At 48.4% G+C, this 20,680-nt stretch overlaps 1 protein-coding gene across 2 annotated transcripts in view; it reads left to right on the top strand.

The window, feature by feature from the left end:
* Positions 1 to 20,680, top strand: part of LTBP2 (latent transforming growth factor beta binding protein 2) — a 113,607-nt gene that overhangs the window by 39,131 nt on the left and 53,796 nt on the right. For both annotated transcript variants that reach the window (XM_063596325.1, XM_008977905.5), the window contains exons 4-6: positions 17,150 to 17,340; positions 19,792 to 19,962; positions 20,461 to 20,667. In XM_063596325.1, coding sequence (XP_063452395.1) covers positions 17,150 to 17,340; positions 19,792 to 19,962; positions 20,461 to 20,667 — 569 coding nt within the window. The remainder of the gene's footprint in view (positions 1 to 17,149; positions 17,341 to 19,791; positions 19,963 to 20,460; positions 20,668 to 20,680) is intronic.

Raw genomic sequence — 20,680 nt, 5'->3', positions numbered from 1 at the left:
TGTGATTATAGTCATTGTGCGAACCAGCCTCCAGGGCATGTGAGCATAGGCAAGTGCGGAAACATCCAGCTTGGCTTGGAAACTGCAGAGTACTGGGTTAGGCAAGGTATCCAGCGTCTTTTCAGAAAACTACAGAAGTCGGTGAGAGCCTGGAGCAGCATTCAGCCTCATTAAAATGTTAATGTATACAGTTTCCAGCACCAGACTTAAAATAACTAGTGACAATAAACATTTCAAGCTTGTAGCTATGTTCATAGCATCTAGCCAACTTAAATCCTGTAGGATTTTTGTTTGAAAGGAAGAGGCTGGGAGCAATGAAGCAAGAAAAGAGAGGAAAGACTGGCAAAGCTCTTTTTCAGATGGCCCAGGGAAGGTTCGCCCCATCCGCCTGCTTTTCACAGAACTGGCTGCTCACTCAGTGAGGGTCTCCCTCTGCGGGGGTATGTGTGTGTATGCGTGTGTGTGTGGCGGGGCGTGGGTGGAAGCTGTGGAGAGAACATGTCTCAAAAGTCATAATGGAGATTTTTTCAGGCTCCGTGAATTCTCCTTTTGAGCTCAAGTTTTTCAAATATGTATCAGGTTTCACCTCTTGTCCAGGACATAAAGGAGGTTTCTGATTTATGGGTCCGGTAGTTTTTCCAGTTACTCCATCTTTAAATCTGCCATCAGTTAATTAATTTGCCACGGTCAGAAAAGGCACTGTGAGCTTCCCAGGTGAAAATAACTTTAGCAAAGTATGATCACAGTTAAAAAAAAAAAAAAAGGGAGGCATTCTGAAACATACACTTGTTTCCACTTGTGAAATTAACTGAATCAGTGTCTCGGCACTCCTCCTCCTCCCCCTGTCATGGCGCATGCACACACACACACTCTCTCTCTCACACACACAGACACACACACACAGACACACCCACACACACACACCCCACCTCTGCAGAAGGGCTAAAGGGGAAGATTTAAACCTGGCAGGATAATTTCCCAGAAAAGGATTAGAAGGGGAAAATGGATTAACTGCAAAGTCATCTGATGACTGTGTTGTATGAGGCTGCTTGGGACCCAGAGGGGTGTATCCATCTGTCTGTGTCTATCTGTCTGCAGATGACACCGGGAAGATTGCTAAATGATTCCCAATAATGAAATGTGAAAACACATAGTTGCTTTGCTAGCCACATAGCTGTGGTTTTGTGTCTGTGATTCATGGTGGAAGTGAGTAGCTGCGACAGGCATTCTGTGGGTTTTTTTTTTTCTCCTTATTTCTCCTACAAAAATATTTGTGAAAGGTCTAAAAGGAAGTGGAGTACTTTTTGAAAAGAAAAAAAATCCCTGTTCCTTGCAAAACAAAGATTACAGATGAAAACTTCTGGAGCTACCACATTTCTGCTTCCAGATGTCGCCTACGCTGCATTTTCCTCCTGGAGCCTCAGCCCTGCCCACGATGTGACATGTCCACCCTCAAGTGCCTGCAGCAGAGGCCACTTGGGGGAGTCTGCATCTGCAGGGGGCTGGCGGTATCCTCTCAAGACCCCAGCCAGGCCACGCCCTTCCAGGGGAGAAAAATTAATTCCACATTTCTTTCTTTTTTGATGTTCTTGGGACAAGGTCAGAGGCTCCACAAAATGCAGTAGCGTGTGAGGGCAGAATTGTGAAATAATTTATGTCTTAAATAAACCTGAGTTTGAATCTCAGCTCCACCACTTAGCTATGCAGCCTACAGTGAGTGATTTAACCTTGTGAGCTTCAGTGTTCTCATCTGTAGGCTGGGGATGATCATTGCTACCTTATGGAATTGTCAGAAGGATAGACTAATCCACCTAAGTGCATCTGGCACATTTTTGGTCCTCTATAAATGACACCCAGTCTTTTTTGGTGGGGAGGGGGATGGAGTCTCGTTCTGTTATCCAGGCTGGAGTGCAGTGGCATGACCTCGGCTCACTGCAACCTCTGTCTCCCAGGTTCAAGCAATTCTCCTGCCTCAGCCTCCCAAGTAACTGGGGAATTACAGGTGCCCACCACCATGCTCAGCTAATTTTTGTATTTTTAGTAGAGACAGGGTTTCACTATGTTGGCCAGGCTGGTATCGAACTCCTGACCTCAAGTGATCCGCCCACCTCAGCCTTCCAAAGGGCTAGGATTACAGGCATGAGCCACCGTGCCCACTCTTTTTTTTTTTTTAATATAAAGAAAAGTGGTTTATTTGGTTCATGGTTCTGTACCTTTGTTCAAAGTCTCACCGTGCCCACTCTTACTTGTCCCCTGCCTCGGGGGTTATCTGAGCCTTTCAGAAATGCAGCAGCAGTCATCAGAAACTTTGAGAGTTTGCCCAGAGCGCTTGAAGGTGTTTCCAGACCTGGGAGGTTTCTGGTCACAACCAAGGGTGAGCAGCAGGGTGGGGAAGGGAATCTCATCCCCCAGAGGCAGACAGAGCTCAGCCTGAAGACCCTGGCCCAGCACTTCCCTGCTGGGGATGACCCCGGGCAGGTTAACAGGCTCCCTGTGCTTCAGTTTTCTCTTCTGTAAAATGGGGACACTAGTTCCTGTATCATAGGGTTGCTGTACTAATCAAGTAAATAAAAAAAATAAAATGCCTTAGCAGAGGCCTGGCACATCATAGGTGGACAGATTTGGGCTGCTAGATTGCTGAATGGAAGCTTTCCAGGTTGGGGCCCTAGTTCCCATAGAAATCTCCTTTTGTTTATGGCCCCGGGGTAAATTTCCAGCCCCTGTGAGAGTGGAAAGGGCAGGCTGGGACTTTGGCCAGCTCCTGAAAGTGTATCTTTGACCCAGGTCCCTAGCTGCCTTAGTCTACAGTGTGCTTGTCGGGGCAGGCCCACGAGTGGGGTAAACACATCTGGAGTCAGGCCTGTGTTTGCTGTTCAATAAGCCAGACCTGCTAAGCTTGTGCATGGGCATGTGTGGGGGCGCATCATGGAGGGTGGAAGGGTCCCGAAGGCCATGAGCTGGGAACTCAAGGGTTCAGGAGGTGAGCATCTCATGGCCAAGTTAGTGGTGGTGAGATGTTTGTATACCAGGTTTGCTGTGGCTTTGGGAAAGGGTCCTAGCTCAATCCCCTCAGCCTAGTTGTCTCTCCTCCCCTTCCTCCAGCCCCTCCTCCAATCTCCTGTAGCACTTGCCAGGTCCCTAGGCCCTGCCTTGCATTTTCATTCCCTTTTCATGGCTGCAGCTCTCCAGCCACTTCTGGTTTTCATACACTTCTTTGTAGTTAATGCAGCATCACCATGGCAGCTTGTGGAGGGAGTTTGGCTGCAGTGATGGGAGGGGTGAGATGAGCTTTAGAGCCTGGCAGTCCTAAGCTTTAGGACTGTGGGTTTTGCCGTTCATGAGATACGTGAGCTCGGGCCAGCTACCTTCCTCCTTCATGCCGCAAATTTCTCATAGGTCATAGTGGAGCAGAGACACCTATGTCTTAGGTTCTTGTTAGGGGACCTTTATAAGGTCATGTGTGTTTGGTGCCTGGTGCTCAGCCTGTGTTTAGTAAGTATAGCAATTATTTCATCAAGACAGGTTGTGTGGGAAGGACTCTGATGCCCCAGCAGATACCCAGAGGAAGAGATACCAGTGGACAAATCTCATTACAGTCTGATCGCTGCCCCTCAGCACAGCTGGCTTCTGTCATTGGACCTGGGAGGAGTAACCCCCTTTTGGCATGAGCAGATGCCCTGTTCTAATAGCCAGGGGAAACCCAGGCCTTGATCTGAGCTCCAGCAGCACGTCTGTACACAACTTTAGTCCTTCAGTTCAGCATTCCCAGTGTCTGCCCACCCAAAGAACCTGTGCTAAGAGGGGGTCTCCTGCAATTAGACCCCATAACACATTCCAAGTGGTAAGCCAGGAATAAATAACCTTCTCCTGTGTGAATCTCATACTTCCTATTAATCGTTCTTCCATTCATTCAGGCCAGTTGGAAGAAAGGATGCTAAAAAGAGGGATGTTCTCTGAGTCGGGCAACTGACAAGGATTTTGTTCAGACTTGGCCACCCTTCTTTCCCTCCCTCCCTGCTTCCCTTCTTCCCTCCTTCCCTCCATCTCTATCTTCATTCCAGGCACTAGATGACTTGGACCCATGCCTCGCCTCTAAGAGCTCACATCCAGCGGTTTGACATGCTCAAGCAGCTACAGCACACCCAGCCCTTGGGAAGCTTTTGCAAGTGCTCTAGGAGACAAGGAGGGGAGCATCCCTGGGCAGTGTGGGTAATAGGGGTAGGTAGGGGGCCTCCAAGGGGAGTTTTCCATGACTATTTTTAACCTTGTTACTTTCCGGTGAAAACACTTTTTTCAAGGCTTCCTTTTCAAGCATGAGGTTCATAGGATGAGGCCCAGACTGTTGGCCTTCTATACTAGGTCCCGAAGTGTAGTTCTCAAGATGGTGCAAAGATTCGTGGTATAGGCTCTGGAACTAGAATATCTGCAGAATGCCTATATTTGATTCCTAGTCATTGACTATGTGACCTTAAGTAAGTTACCTAGCTTCTTTATGCCTCATCTGGAAAAGGGGATAATAATAATACCTACTTCCTAATTTTAATGGTGGTTAACTGAATTAATATATGTAAAGTGCTTAGCACAGTGCCTGGCATATGATTAGCACTATGTAACTGTTGGCTATTATTATTCTCATCCTTGACTTCTCCTATTTCTCTTTAATCAGACAGGTCTGATTATCCCTGAACACCATGCCAGCACATTCCTGAATATGTCCGTTTATGCTTGTGGCTCTCTTTGCACTCCCCACCCCTTCCTCCGGCTCATGTCTCCCACCCTCTGGAAAGCATTCCCCAGTGATCCAGCCCCACGGCCGCGCTGGAACATGCTGGCTGGACAGCTTACCTGGCCATAAGACTCCTGGCTTCTGCCCCTCTCCTCCTTCTCTGCTCTTGGATTGTTATGAAATGCTCGCATGCAGGGGGTCGGCCCGGGGCTGCTGTATATAGTGTACCTGCTGTGTCCTGCACAAGGGTGCCAGGCAGGAGAGGAACCCTGGGGCCAAAATCTAGCCTGTGTTCTGCTCACCCAGCACCGGGACCACGCTACATCAGCCTGAAGGAAGTAGGGCAACTTCTGTAAACTGGCTGCCCAGAGAGGCCTCTTGTGATTTGTGCGAAGGCACCAGGTATGCTCGGCCTCTCCCTACCCCCTGCCTCCCAGTCTGGGTGACAAGCTCTTGGTGGGCAAGATGCCCTTTGCATAATGCCTGATGGGACGGTGCACATTGGCGGTGGTTGAACGACGAATTCATGAAATCCAGGTTCACTGTGTGCTGACAAGTCTTCCCGAGGGAACTCGGAGCCAGGGGCCTCAGACTGCCTGCTGGCCCTGGGTGGCTGAGGAATGGGGCCCAGCTAGGGCTGGGGAGATGGTTCCAGTGAGGCAGGAGGACTGGGAGAAGCCATGGAGAAGTCTGAAGTTGAGTGTGAGAAATATTTTCAGGGCAGCAGCTGTGTGCCCAGCGCTGTGACGACTCCATGGAAGATATGAAGAGGGTAAGGCCCAGTCCCTTCCCTCCTGGGGGTCTGTGTCCCCCGCCGAGCTGCAACCCTTTGGGTGGTCCAGCTGGGCCCAGAAGGAGGCAGGGAAGCACTTAGAGGGGCTCTTTTTCCTGGTGGGAAGAAGAGGGCTATCGCCACAACAGCTGGACACATGGGCAAGCTAGGGAGAAAATGAGGGGCATTTCCTGGAGCCCTGAGAACCTCTCAGGGCCACCCCCGCCCCGCCTCTGCCCCTGAGGTGGCCCGGGTGTGAGCCCAGTGCCCAGGCAGCTCGCTCTGGCTCTCTTGCCTGGCTCTCTTACCCTGCCAGGAGGGAACAAAGGCCACGCAGGATCTCGAGGGGCCAGGGCTTGGCAGCCCGGCAGCCTAAAGGCTGGCTGCTCGGTGGAAAAGTGTTCACAGTAGACCAACACATGAGGGGGCTGGAGGGTGGAGGGGAGGGATGTGGCTCCTAGGAGTCTCTGGACCCTTTAGAAACTGAGGCAGCACCTACTTCAGGGCTGCCCTTGAGGGGGGAACGGACCGCAGGCAAGGGCTGGGTGCCCCTCCCTGACATTAACCCCGACACGCAGAGCTCATGCCTCCCTCCGTCTCCCTGCCTGAAACAGGAATGCTGTGTTCCCTTGAGCTGTCTGGGAAGCAGGGCAGGGTGTGGTGTGGACAGGAGAGACTGCCCCAGGGCTCTACCTCCTCCCCACCCACAGCCTGGCAGGGGCATCCCCTGGGGTCTGTGTGCTGGGGAATCCAGTCCTTTCAGACCTAGGTGTGGCCGTAGGAAGAGCTAGAGGCCCAGAGCCTCAGAGCACTGGGGATGTGACTCATGGCAGCCAGGTGGGGTGAGTGGGGTGCCTGGAGCTGACTGGTGAGGGCAAAGAGGTTGGGTGGGTGCGCCAAGCAGACACAGCAGCAGGAGTGATCTTGAGACACCTTGGGGACACCGGGGAGAGGGCTGGCTCTCGACCCTTTAGGATAGGCACCAGGGAATGTTGATGATGCCCTATCAGCGTGCCAGGCAACAAGAAGGTACAGATTCCAATCCAGGCTCTGGGCCCATTGAACATGCTGTCCCTACTCGTCTCCCTATCTTAGGTCCCCAGGGGTTTGGCAGCCAAGGGCCTGCCTGGCCAGACAGGAGGAGAAAGGAGCAGAGCTCTGCAAGGGCCTTCCTCTGCCTTGCCAGCACCCAGATCCTCAGGGGAGACCAAGCCATCAGGGAAACACAGGGCATGTTAAGCTGAAGTGAGCTGCACCTGCAGCCGCAGGAAGGAGCAGCCTCTGCGCTTTGGCTGGCAGCAGAGAGAGTTCTGGGAACGCCTTCCTCTCTTGGAGCTTTCTCCTAGATCCTTCCTATTCCTCTGGCTGCTCCCTTCCAGATGCCTTCAGAGCCTCTCCCTCTGTCTGCCTCTTAAGCGTTGGTGTTCCCTAGGCCCCCTCTGCCCTTCTTTGTTCTCTTTCCTCTTACATTTCTCAAACTGTTTAGGTGTCAGAACACCTGGAAGTCATAAGGAGTACCACGAAATATCAATATACTTAATTTCATGATTAGAGCTGGGAACAGTTTTATTAGCAGAAACTATGACGATTGTCTATGTGTGCATTTAAAAAATTTAAAAAAAACCCAGCTATAGGCACACGCACGTGTCCGTGAAAAGCGCAAACTGTGGGATGAAGTATGATAGGCTGTTGCCACATTTTTCCGTTAATATTAATTTACGGCTTGTTCGTTTGTTTAATCGTGTGCTAGCAGACAAGTGGTAGCAGGCGCCAGAGGTTGGAGAAGAATTTATGGGAGCAAGACTTAGAACTGAGACCATTCTGTTCATTATTACATTTTCCCCTTTTAAATTGGAAAACGTTGGCAGAGTTAACGTCCGTCAGGCAGTGGCACTCTGAAGCATGGTTTGTTCTGCCTGCTTTCCTCGAATGATATCATCCTTCCCTCTTAACTCTACAGCTACCACCTCTGCTCTTACAACCTCCTCCCAGCCCCAACTGTGTCTACAGCCCCAAAACTCTCTCCCAAGTTCTGCCTCCTGGGTGTTTCCATCTCAAGGTACCGAGCACTCATTATATCCAAAACTGAGCCCATCATTCACTTCTTGGATTTCTCATGTTGAGATCTTGGCTCTTGGAACTCCCTCCACCTATTAGTCCAAGTCATAGCTGGGAATTATCTGTCTCTACATCTGAAATAGCCCTTGCATCCATGCCTTCTTCTTGGTTCTTTCCTCGGCCACTGATAGCCTAGACCACAGCCAAAGCCTTCCAGCTGGCCTCCAGCTCGCCTCTCTTTAGTCCACTCTCTACCAGGTGGTCTTTCACTGCAATAATCATCATTTAAGAATGCCCATCCCAACATGTCCTAGGCCTGCTTGAAGACCACGAGTGACTTGAGGCTAACATGTGGCTTCCCCTGTGCCCCCTCACCTTTGCTAGGGTACTAGTCCCTTTGTCCACCCCCCATTGGAGCTTAGGGGACAAAAGACTTCACCCAAGGTTGGAGTTTTTGCCATCCCTGGGGTCAGTGCATGGCCTGTAACAGGCACTCAGTACTTGCCCTTTGAATGAGTGAAAAAGTGTAGCTGTTCTTCGGACCAGGTCATTTCCTGCTTCAAAATCTCAGGGCACTCCCCTTCACCCACTCAGTACAGCCCAGACACCTCCCTGAATATTTCAAGACCTTCACCATAAGGGCACAGACCTATTCTTTAATCCCTCAAAGCCTCAATGTCCTCATTTGTAAAATGGCGATAAAGAAACGATTAATGGTAGATTCAGGATGAAGTTACCTGGTTTGGTAACCTGGCCTCAGCACTTAGGAGTTCAGCCACCTTCTGCAAGGTGTAGAACCCCCATAGCCTCTGTTTTCTTGACTATAAAATGGGGATAATGAGTATCTAAGTCTTAGGATATGGAGAGGTCTATGTGAGAGGATGCACGTGATGGGCGTTATTGGCACAGAACATGGCACAAAGAAAGTGTCATTAAATTATAGCACCAGTTGGCTGGGCCTGGTGGCTCACACCTGTAATCCCAGCACTTTGGGAGGCTGAGGTGGGCGGATCACCAGGTCAAGAGTTCAAGACCAGCCTGGCCAATATGGTGAAACAAAAACAAAAAAAAATTAGCCTGGCATGGTGGCGAGCACCTGTAGTCCCAGCTACTCAGGAGGCTGAGGCAGAAGAATTGCTTGAACCTGGGAGACGGAGGTTGCAGTGAGCCGAGACTGCGTCACTGCACTTCAGCCTGGGCAACAGAGTGAGACTCTGTCTCAAAATATATATATAAATATATATAAAATATAAATATATATATCTATATATATATAAAAAAATATATATAGCACCAGTTTATTCCCTACCCACCCACTTCCCACTTCCTGTTCTCCACCCTGCCACATACATAGGTAACCACTGTTATTAATATTCCAGGGTATCCTTCCAAGGTTGCTTTATGAATATGCAAATAACTGCAACATATATCCTTATTTTCTGTATGTTACACAGGAGTTCACATGCCCTACACCAGGAGCCAGCAGACTTCCATAAATGGCCAGACAGTAAATATTTTAGATTTTCTATGACATATGGTTTCTGCAACTACTCAGCGGTGCCATTGGAGAGCAAAACCAGTCACAGATGAGGAGGGCAGCTGTGTTCCAGTTAAACTTTATAGATGCTTAAATTTGAATTTCATATCATTTGCTCATGTCTTGAGGTATTATTCTTTTTTTTATTTCTTTTCCGCCATTTAAACATGTGAAAACCATTGTTAGGTCATAGTCTGTACAAAAACAGTCAGTGGTGGGATTGGGCTGTTGTGCTTTCACTTTTCAGTGTATCTTGGAAAGCTTAACTTATTGATGTAAAGGAGCTGCCGCTGTGTTTCCAGGGCCTATTACCCCATTCTGCCAGCAGATCCTTGTTTGTTTAACCAATCCCCTACTGAAGGACACTTAAGTTGTTTTCATTCTGTACAAACTATTTTGCTATTACAAAATAGTGCTTCTGTAAATAGTCTTGTTCATGTATCATTTTGGACACTTACGAGTGTCTTAGGTCGGGTCCCCTAGAGGTGGGATTCCAGTGTGTGTGATTTTGCGGGGGAAATGCGAAAGGAGAGAAGAAAGCAGTGTGGGAAAGGGGAGAGAGCCAAGTAAAGATGTGGTCCCAGGTAAATCAAGCTTTGACCTGATTGAGGATAGAGCTTACAAAGTTGTTTCTCCTTAAGGCCTGGGGGCCCAGGCTTTTGAACTTCCCTTTCAGGCAGTCATTGGCTGTGTGGTCATGGTGGTGGGAGGAGCTTCTCAGGTGGTTCCCATCAGCCAAGAGCATGGCTTGGAAGAAATCACAGGTATAAGCCTTTAGCTGCTACACTTGCAGATACACAAGCCAGAAAGGGGACCAGGGCAGGGCAGCAACACCTACCACAGAAGGTTTATCTGCAGGATAGTCTTGGAGGTGGAGCAGCAGGGTCAAAGCACGGATGCATTGGGATGTGGATAGACGTTGCCAAATTGCTTTCCAGAAGGGTCATGTCAATTTACATTCCTGCCAGCAGCATCCGAGAGCGTCTGTTTCTGCATAGTCTCACAAATGAGTATGTTATTAAACCTTTGGGTTTTTTTCTAATCTGATGGATTAAAAAATGCTGCCTCAGCATAGTTTTCATTTGCACATCCCTTTCAAGGAGAAAGGTTAAGCATATTTTTCTGGGTTCAAGAAATATTTGTATTTTTTTTTCTGTGACCTGTTCATATTCCTTGCTGATTTTTCTTTTAAGGCTGTTGGTCTCTGACATTTCTGTTTCTAGGAACTCTGATATTATGGAGACTCATCTTTTCATATGATACGAGTTGCACATATTTTTCCCACCATGTCATTTGTCTTTTTACTTTAAGGTGGGTTTGGCCAAGCAGGGGTTTTTGATCATAGATTTGTTTGGACAAGTAAATGATATATTAGCTAAAACACTTAGCATGATACCTGCCACCCGATAGGCATTGAATTGGAATGATTTCCCTTCCCCCCTCTCCCCTCTAATCTGTGCTTTATCCAAATGGTGCTTATTCTTCTTCAAACATGGCCTGTGCTTCCCACCTCCATGCACTTCTTATGTTATTTTTCTTTTCTTTTCTTTTCTTTTTTTTTTCTGAGACGGAGTCTCACTCTTGTCACCCAGGCTGGAGTGCAGTGGTGCGATCTCGGTTCACTGCAACCTCCACCTCCCAGGTTCAAGTAATTCTCCTGCCTCAGCCTCCAAAGTAGCTGGGATTACAGGTGCCCGCCAACACGCCCAGCTAATTTTTGTATTTTTAGTAGAGACAGCGTTTCAGCATGTTGGCCAGGCTGGTCTCAAACTCCTGACCTCAGGTGATCCACCCGCCTCGGCCTCCCAAAGTGCTGAGATTACAGGCTTGAGCCACCGTGCCTGGCCCTTATGTTGTTTTTCTAATCTGGAATGTCTGCCTCCTCATTTTGGGTCTGTTAAAATCCTACCTATCCCTGAAGCTCCCTGGATCCTTCTCCTAGATATGGTCTGTATTCTATCTGAACTCCTGTACCTCTGCTCTCTAACACAGTCCATCGTGGGTCCTAGTTATGTGTACACATTCACCATGCTTTTTCTGAGCCTCAGTTTCCTTAGCTATAAAATGGAGTTGCTGGGAAGAATAGAGATTTATTTTGATTACAAAACAAATACATGTTTATTCCATGTGATGCATATTTATTGTAAAAATTTCAAAAATATTGAAATGATAAAGTTTAAAATAGGAGGTACACACACACAGACACTCTCATTCTTAAAGAGTGGCCACTATTTACAGATCTTCCGGCCTTTTCCTATGCTTATATAAACATCTGTAGGGGAAGAGAGAGAGAAAAGCTTTTCTTAAAACACAAAACTAGAAGCATACTATCCATATATTCTGCAACTTAGTTTTTTCATTCACTAAAATAACATAGATAAGATGATGTATATAAAATATCTGGCTTCATGTTCATAATGATAATTACAACTATTCTATGCATCTTTTTTTTTCTTTGAGAGGGAGACTTGCTCTGTCACCCAGGCTGGAATGCAATGGCGTGATCTCGGCTCACTGCAACCTCTGCCTCCCGGGTTCAAGTGATTCTCCTGCCCCAGCCTCCTGAGTAGCTGAGACTACAGGTGCCCACCACCACGCCCGGCTAATTTTTGTATTTTTAGTAGAGACAGGTTTCACCATGTTGGCCAGGCTGGTCTCGAACTCCTGACCTCAAGTGATCTGCCTGCCTCAGCCTCCCAAAGTGCTAGGATTACAGGCATATTCTATGCATCTTTAGTAACACTCTTAAACTTTCTTTTAGCAGCAAGAGCCTTTCCAAACAAAATAGTACAGTCATCCCTCGATATCCACAGGGAATTTGTTCCAGGACCCCCGTGAATACCAAAATTCATGGATGTTCAAGTCTCTGATATAAAATGACATAATGTTTGCATATAAGCTACGCACATGCTCCCATATACTTTAAATCTTCTCTAGATTACTTATAATACCTAATACAGTGCAAATGCTAATAGTTGTCATACTATATAATTTTTATTTGTATTATTTTTCATTGTTGATTGCTATTTTTGGGGGTTTTCCCCCCAAATATTTTCCATTCACAGTTGGTTGAATCTGCAGAGGCAGAACCCATGGATATGATGGGCCAGCTGTTTTTGGAAGCCCAATTTATGAAGTAAATGGAGGAGAGCAGCCAGGCTAGGGTGAGGGTGAATGGGGTAGAGGGCACAGAGCTCCTCGCCCACTTGTCTTCCCATCGCTGTTGGGAAACCTTAGTGTGTCGGGCAGAGTGTGGGCACACCTTGCACATTTCAGTAAGTGGCATCATTATGGGAACAGACTGCCCAGGCAGCTTTCTTGTGGGCCTGAAGACCCCGGCCACTGGGATGAGAATTTTTCCTCATCTTGGTTGAAAAGCCCAGAGTCCACAGTTGAGAACAGACTGTGGTGGATCTGGTGGCTGTCTCTTGGCTCTGTGCTGGCCTGTGATGGGGATTTCATGATCCATAAAGAAATGAAGAAAATAAAGTCATTTGGTGAGATTTCCATGAAGTTAGGCTTATTCAAACGTTTCTTTTTTGGCTCTGAAATGTCTTTTCTTTCTTGAAATTATGGTGGTAGTGATTGGCAGTTTTGTGTGTGTTTGTCTTAAAGTCTTAGCAACCTAAATGAAAAGCGACTTTATGTTGTTCCCCCAATTTTGTTCCAAAATCTTATGGATTCATGAAATCCTGAAGTCTAGAGATGACTTTTTGGTCCATTGTGGAGGCTTGGCCAGGACTTCCCTGGAACAGTCCCAGAAAGATAGCAAGTTCCATTCTTGTGCTGGGTGAGTTTGGGAACCTCTGTCCTTTGATGAAATTGCAGCAGTTCTTCCAAGGCTGATAGTAGATGGAGCATCTCCTGGGGGCTGTGGTCACCTTCTCATTGAGACTTGCCTTCTTCTGTTACCAGACCTCTACTGTCCTTAATCGGGGGGATACCGCTTCTTTGGACCAGCCTGGGGCAAACATGGCACCAGACCCTTCTCTTGATGTCCCACAACCTGAGACTAGGAAAGAACATGCAAACAGGATTTGGCTAAAGGCTTGTGATTTGCTTAAAGGAAATGAGTGCAAAGATAACACAAGGCTAGACAGTGGGGTTTGCAAACTCCACAGCTCACAGTCTCCACTCCATCCTAGCTGCCTGTGCCCTTCTATGTGGTGATGGCAGTGGTAACCAATTGGAGACCACCAGGGATCCAGAGTTGAGCCAAGAACCTGCAGCCCTCCACACAGCGAGAGCCTCTCTCGCTGCTCACCTCTGAGGCCTAGGCTGGGAGTTATCAACCTCCTTATATGGATGCTTTAGGAATAAGAGGCAGGACCTATAAAAAAAACTGGGAGCTTCTTCCTTTACTCCACGACGAGCCTCTCAGAATGCAGGGCTTTTTTATTTCTGTCATTTAACCCCAAATCCCCATTAGAGTAGTAGGTGACAATGAATTAGGCTCAGAGGACTCCGGTTGTTAAAAATGTGTTGACACCAGATTAGACACTTGGCCCTGTGTATATATAAGGACACTTGGACAGCAATAACACTTTTTTCTGGAGTCTTTTTATTTCCCTTAAAGAAGAACTTTAAGTGGCCCAGTCATGTTTTCTTATTTGCTTGGGGAGATGTATTTAGTCCAAACTGTAGCTAACTCCTTTTTTCCTCCTTGTTTCTGCAATTTAAAAATTCTGGCGTATTTTTCTACTTTGACCATTTACTTGTATTTGTGAAATAATTGCATGGTCTCACTGTTCTCGTCATCCTCACACCAGCCCTATGAGGTGGGCATTGCTATTCTTGTTTCAGTGATGAGGATTCTGAGGCTCAGGGGAGCTAAGTGACTTGCTCAAGGCTGTGCTGCTAGTAAGAGGCAGAACCAACATCTGTCTGGCCCAGTCCCAACCCCTCTCCTCTGTACAGCCAGGTCCTGTCTATGACTAGGGAATACATGGTTTGTTTATTTGGTTTTCCTCTCTGCAAAACTACCCAACTGGCCCTTAAGGGATTTGAACCCTGGGATCTTGGTGCCATGAGCTCTGAGCACCAATTAGAGAAAAAACTGACAGCAGCAATAACATAACAATGACAACAAACCACCAAGAAAGAACACTTTGAGTTTCCATCCTGACCAGACTGGAGAGCTCTTTGTCAGGGTCAAGTTCAGAAAAGTGGCAGTGGTCTGGGCAGAACATGAGCTACTCTTTTCACCTCTCTGGGATGCTCTGTGGCGCTGCCACTAACCTGAGCATGGCACCAGCCTGGTACCCAGGACGAGGCTCCCAGTGAGCCAGCAGCTCAGCCACCTCTCTCTCCCAGGCGCTTTCTTGGAAGTCCTCGGAGGGAGTTTGCTTTCTTTTTTGTTTTGTTTTTTTGAGATTGAGTCTCACTCTGTTGCCCAGGCTGGAGGGCAGTGGGGTGATCTTGGCTCACTGCAACCTCCACCTCCTGGGTTCAAGCGATTCTCGTGCCTCAGCCTCCCCAGTAGCTGGGACTACAGGCATGTGCCACCAAGCCCGGCTAATTTTTGTGTTTTTTGATGGGGTGTCTCTCTGTTGGTCAGGCTGGTCTCGAACTCCTGACCTTAGGTGATCCCCCTGTCTCAGCCTCCCAAAGTGCTGGGATTATAGGCATGAACAACTGCGCCAGGCCAGTCCTAGTTTGCCTTCTGCCAGGAAAGCATAAGGAGTTTGCTCATGGCCTGGTCACCGAGGGCTAACGGAACTGGGGTGGAGATTTGGGGAGGGAGAGAATCCCAGGGCCTTATCCCACTTGGGCAAGGAAACCAGTGGGGAGGGTTGGCATGGGGCCTACTGGGGGAAGGGATGCCCCCGAGGCCTGAGCAGAGGCTTCCAGGCTGAGCTCCCACTGGGGTCTGGGCTGGTTGTCGGCTGGCGCAGGACACAGGTTGTGGATCAGGCCCTGGGTTGGCATCCTGGTGTCCCGATTTAGCTCTTGTATAACCTTGGGCAAGGACTGAGCCTCTCTCAGCTTTGATGTCTGCAATACGCTTACACCCACCACAGTCCAGACACTGTCGTATACACAGTGGTTCATAGACATTGTGACAATGACAGAGTATTTACAACAGAGGCTGCCTTTTAGAACAGCCTGCCCAATAATAAACATCAAGAGAATGTGTCCAAATGTATGAGACAATTCAAGCAGTTAAGATGTCAAAGGACATGAGCGGAGGATTTTCACAAGTGGTAAATAAATACCTGAAATATTTTAACCTCAAAAATAATTTTTTAAAGGAGAGAAGGGAGGTGAAAAGAACATTGAAGTACCACTTTGTGCTTATTCAAAGCTAGCAAAGTATTAAAAATTAATAATATGCTGTGCTGGCAAGATTGTGCTCTAAGTGGTTCATTTATATATTTGGATGCAACCCTTTCAGAAAGCAATACACCAGTGTGTGCCTACAGACATAAATGTTTGTAACCTTTGATACAGTCATTCTAGCCCCAGGAATTCATCCTAAAGTTTTTGTTTTGTTTTGCTTTTTTGAGATGGAGTCTCCCTCTGTTGCCCAGGCTGGAGTGCAGTGGCATGATCTCAGCTCACTGCATCCTCCACTTCCTAGGTTCAAGCGATTCTCAGCCTCAGCCTCTCAAGTACCTGGGACCACAGGCATGCACCACCACACCCAGCTAATTTTTGTATTTTTAGTAGAGATGGGGTTTCACCATGTTGACCAGGGTGATCTCGAACTCCTGGCCTCAAGTGATCTGCCCGCATGGACCTCCCAAAGTGCTGGGATTACAGGCGTGAGCCACCACGCCCAGCCTCATCCTTTCAAGATGTTTCCTATAACATTTTTTCAAACATACAAAATAAAATAGAATAGTACAACAAATCTCCCTGTACTAAAGGAATATTTTAACAGAAGACAAAGTCATATAGGTAAGGATGTACACATTTAAAACTTAAAAGCAGGCCAGGTGCAGTGGCTCACGCCTGTAATCCCAACACTTTGGGAGGCCAAGGTAGGCGGATCACCTGAGGCCAGGAGTTCAAGACGAGCCTGGCCAACATGGCAAAATCTTGTCTCTACTAAAAATACAAAAAATTAACCAGGAGTGGTGGAGGGCTCCTGTAATCCTAGCTACTGGGGAGGCTGAGGCAGGAGAATTGCTTGAACCCAGGAGGCAGAGGCCGCAGTGAGCTGAGATCGCGCCATTGCACTCCAGCTTGGGCAACGAGAGCAAAACTCGGTCTCAAAAACAAAAACAAGCAAAAAACTTTTTAAAAAATCTAAATATGTAACAGGTAAATGTCTAAATAAGTTGTGATTCATCTTTAGCTGGACTATCATATAGCGATGAACATGACAAATATGACAAATTGAATTGTGTAAAGTGTGATCTAATGTTAAGTGAAAAACGGAATTTAAAATTGTATCTCTAGGTGATGACAATAGTGTAAAATCATATACGTGAGCAAAGGTTGAAAGAAAATATGCAAAAGTAGTTGCTGTGTTAGGATGGGAGATGATGAATTCATGTTTTTCTCCTTGAATATTGTTGTTACATTATTCTTACAATAAAAATCAATGAGAGGGAGACTCTAGGCTCTGCCCTGAATCAATCTTGAAGGTGTGTTTGTTGGGCACCTCTTCTACAGGTAATTCATATTAAGGGATATATTAAGAAGTGGTAGGGAGTAGGTACAGGACTTGGTTTTAGGGCAGGGGCTGGTCCATAGTGGGTTCTCAAAGACTTCTGGAATGTCAGAGCTACGTGAGGACCGTCTAACACCCCCATTTTGCAGTTAAGGGTCCTGGGGCCCAGAGGAGCTAAGTGATTTGCCCGGAATAACCCACCAAAAGCCTGGTGATTCCACATAGGGGTTGGTATTTCTACAAAACTAGCCGGCAGGCCTTAGATCAGTCCTTCTGCCTCAGGGCACCTTCATGTCCGGGAGTCAGCCATACATGGGTGAGAAGGCAGCCAGAGAGCATTTTTCTTGTGCAAAGGCAGAGAGTGGGTGGCTGGATGAGGAGTGGCACAGACACACTGTTCCCAGGGTGCAAACCCCCATGCCGCGGTTGTCTCCACAGGACCCTGAGTGGCCTCAGCCAGACCCACCCTTCCCAGCAGCACGTGGGGTTGTCCCGCACTGTCCGACTTCACCTGACTGCCACGGCCAGTAGCCAGCTCTCTTCCAACGCCCTGCCCCCGGGACCAGGCCTTGAGCAGAGAGATGGCACCCAACAGGCGGTACCTCTGGAGCACCCCTCATCCCCCTGGGGTAAGGATACCCTGTCTTGGGTCCTAGAAGAGCAGGGCCTCTAAAACTCTCTTCTCCCACCTTGGCTTCCCCCTCTGCTCTCACAGAGGGGCTGAGTTGTCACCTTGTCCCTCATTCTTTCAGCCAATCAACAAACGCTTGTTGAGCACCTGCTTTGTGCCGGGGTCCAGGGGTCCTAAACCGGTGGACCTGGACTTCACCCCGTTGCAACCTTTAGACCTAGACTGCTCTATTTCTGCCCAATCTATCATCCCCTCCTGCCTTTGCTTCCCTCATATCCCGCTGTGAACCTCAACTCCCTGGTCCCACTCGTTCCACCTCATCCCTCCTACAAACCCCAACTCTCCTGGATCAACCCAACCAGTTGTTACCTCAGCACCTACAGCTGCGCCTCTGCTTCCCACAGGAGGAAACAGAATCTCTGTGGATTCACGCCATGGCACACTCTTTGTTATTGCCTGACAACCCCTCCCTGTGTGCCTGGACATTTTCTCCCTCCATTTCTCAGAGCAGCTACTCCAGGCCTCCCCTCCCCTCCCCTCCTTTCCCGAGGCCCCATCCATCAGCCCACAGACATGCCCCCACCTCCCAAGGAGCTCCTCAACTTCCTGCCTATCACACCCACCACTCCCCTGTTTACATCTGTGCCTGAGCTCACCTCCTTCCTTTTTTTCCATTTTAAAAATTGAAGTGGAATTCACATAACATAAAATTAACCATTTTAAAGGCTACACTGCAGTGGCTTTTAGTATATTTAGAATTGTGTGCAACCGTCACCACTATTTCATTCCACAACATTTTTATCACTCCAAATAGAAACCTTGTACCCACTAAGCAGCAGTCACTCCTTATGTCCCCTCCTATCCCTGGCAACCACTCACCTATTTCCCGTCTCTATAGATTTGCATATCCTTGACATTTTACGTGAATGAAGTCGTACAATGTACCATCTTTTGTGTCTGGCTTCTTTCACTTAGCGTTACATTTTCTTTTCTTTTCTTTTTCTTTTTTAAGAGACAGAGTCTTGCTCTGTTGCCCAGGCTGGAGTGTGGTGGCATGATAACAACTCACTATAATCTCAAACTCCTGAGCTCAAGTGATCCTCTCACCTCAGCCTCCAGAGTAGCTGGGACTACAGGCATGCACCATCATGCCCAGCTAATTTTTAAATGTTTTGTAGAGATAGGGTCTTGCATGTTGCCCAGGCTGGTCTCAAACTCCTGGCCTCAAGTGATCCTCCTGCCTCAGCCTCCCAAAGTACTGGGACTGCAGGCGTGAGTTCCTGTGCCTGGCTTAGCATAACGTTTCTGAGGTTTATCCATGTTGCTGTGTGTATCAGTGCTTCATTCCTTTTCATGGTTGACGATTCCTTTCATGCCATCTTGAGGGGGAGGTGTCCCTCTTATCTAAGGCACATTCTGGCACCCTTTGTCATTTCCTCTGGAACGCTGGCATCACTTGTCCCCCCTCTTCTGGATCTTCACCCTCTCCCACCCTCTCAGCCCTTTCCCCTCAACGTGTACAATTGCTTACAGCTCTCTCATTCACACACACACACACACACACACACACACACACACACACACACTTGTTTCTCCGCTTTCTTCCTATCTCCTCCCTTCACAGTCAAGCTTCTCAAACTCATGGTCAACACATATTTTTTCAATTTCCTCCCCTCCCATTTCTCCCTCAACCTTCTGCCTCTGGCTTCTGTCCCCAGGCTCCCCGTACTGAATTAATACCCCAATTTCATTGCCACCACTCTTGGGAAATGAAGCGGCCTCAGCTTGCACTGCTGCCATGACCTCCCAGGTGGTCACCCTGCCTCCGGACCCCCCGGCACATCACAGCCAGCATGATGTCTTGCTTAAAAGTCTTCTGCGGCTTCCCCACCACCCACCAAATAAAGTGCCTGATCCTTGTTCTGGTAATCAGGTCCCCCACAAAACCTGACTCTAATCCTTTCAGGCTTTATCTTCTCTTCTCTTAGAAAACTCTCCTCTCTGGCAAGCCGGGGCCGCATTCTGTTCCCTGCCCTTGGGTTCAAAGCCCAGCTGCATCACTTGCTAGCTGCGTCACTTGAGCACCCAAACTTCTCTGGGCCTCATTTTTCTTAGCTGTAAAACGGACACAGTAGGTTGGATATATGAAAAATACCAACACTCAGCCATAGGAACCTACAAAAATGGCAATTTCTAATGATTCAACCTAACATACCACCCACTCAAGAGGGTTGATGTGCATGAAGTGTGAGCTTGGTGGCTGGCACATCTGCGAGCTTCTCAAAGGTATCACCTTGCCCCTACGATGGGACCCTGCATCCAGTAGGTACTCAGCAAATGCCCTTGAAATGAATGCAGCCCTAGTCCCATGGGGCTTTCTAACCAGACTCTGGAGGTCACAGCTGTGCCTCTCAGCCCTGCCCCCTGGACCCAAGCCCTCTCTCTGCAGGGCTGAACCTCACGGAGAAAATCAAGAAGATCAAGATCGTCTTCACTCCCACCATCTGCAAGCAGACCTGTGCCCGTGGACACTGTGCCAACAGCTGTGAGAGGGGCGACACCACCACCCTGTACAGCCAGGGTGGCCATGGGCACGATCCCAAGTCTGGCTTCCGCATCTGTGAGTCCCTTTCCTGCTCAGATGGTTCCCAGCTGGCCCTGGAGGGTAGATGGCCAGAGAGCCAGGCCTGCCTTGGACTGGAGCCCGCTGCTCCCAAACTGTGGCTCCACAAGTTGTCCCAAATCACATGGGGAGCTGAGTCCTCACTTGGCAGCCTAGCTGTGTGACTCTAGGAGTCACATAACCTCTCTGAGTCCAAGTTTCCTCAACAGAGAAGAGACAGAGTTCATGATAATGCCACCTCCCCATCTCCCAGGTTATTGTGGGGTGCAGGGAAACGCCTAAACAGGCTTTTCAGGAAGGCAGGAGCTGGTTATTATCCACTCTTCTTCACTCTACATGAATGAAGTGGAAAGTCCCTACATTTCAGGGGGCTCTGGGCTACAGGAGCCATCTAGGGTCAGGGTTCTGCCGCCTGTTTCTCTGTGGTGGTCACCGGCCACAGAGCGGGTGCTGCTGTTCTTCCACCGCTGGTTACCTTGAGGGTTGATGTTGCAGATTTCTGCCAGATCCCCTGCCTGAACGGAGGCCGCTGCATCGGCAGGGACGAATGCTGGTGCCCCGCCAACTCCACCGGGAAGTTCTGCCACCTGCCTATCCCGCAGCCGGACAGGGAGCTTCCAGGGAGGGGGTCCCGCCCCAGGGCCTTGCTGGAAGCCCCCCTGAAGCAGTCCACTTTCACACTGCCGCTCTCCAACCAGCTGGGTGAGTGCCGGCA

The sequence above is a fragment of the Pan paniscus genome, chromosome 15, assembly GCF_029289425.2.
Source record: "Pan paniscus chromosome 15, NHGRI_mPanPan1-v2.0_pri, whole genome shotgun sequence".
Taxonomy (NCBI): Eukaryota; Metazoa; Chordata; class Mammalia; order Primates; family Hominidae; genus Pan; species Pan paniscus.
The sequence above is the reverse complement of the archived record's forward strand: the minus strand, read 5'-3'. Positions and strand labels throughout refer to the sequence as shown.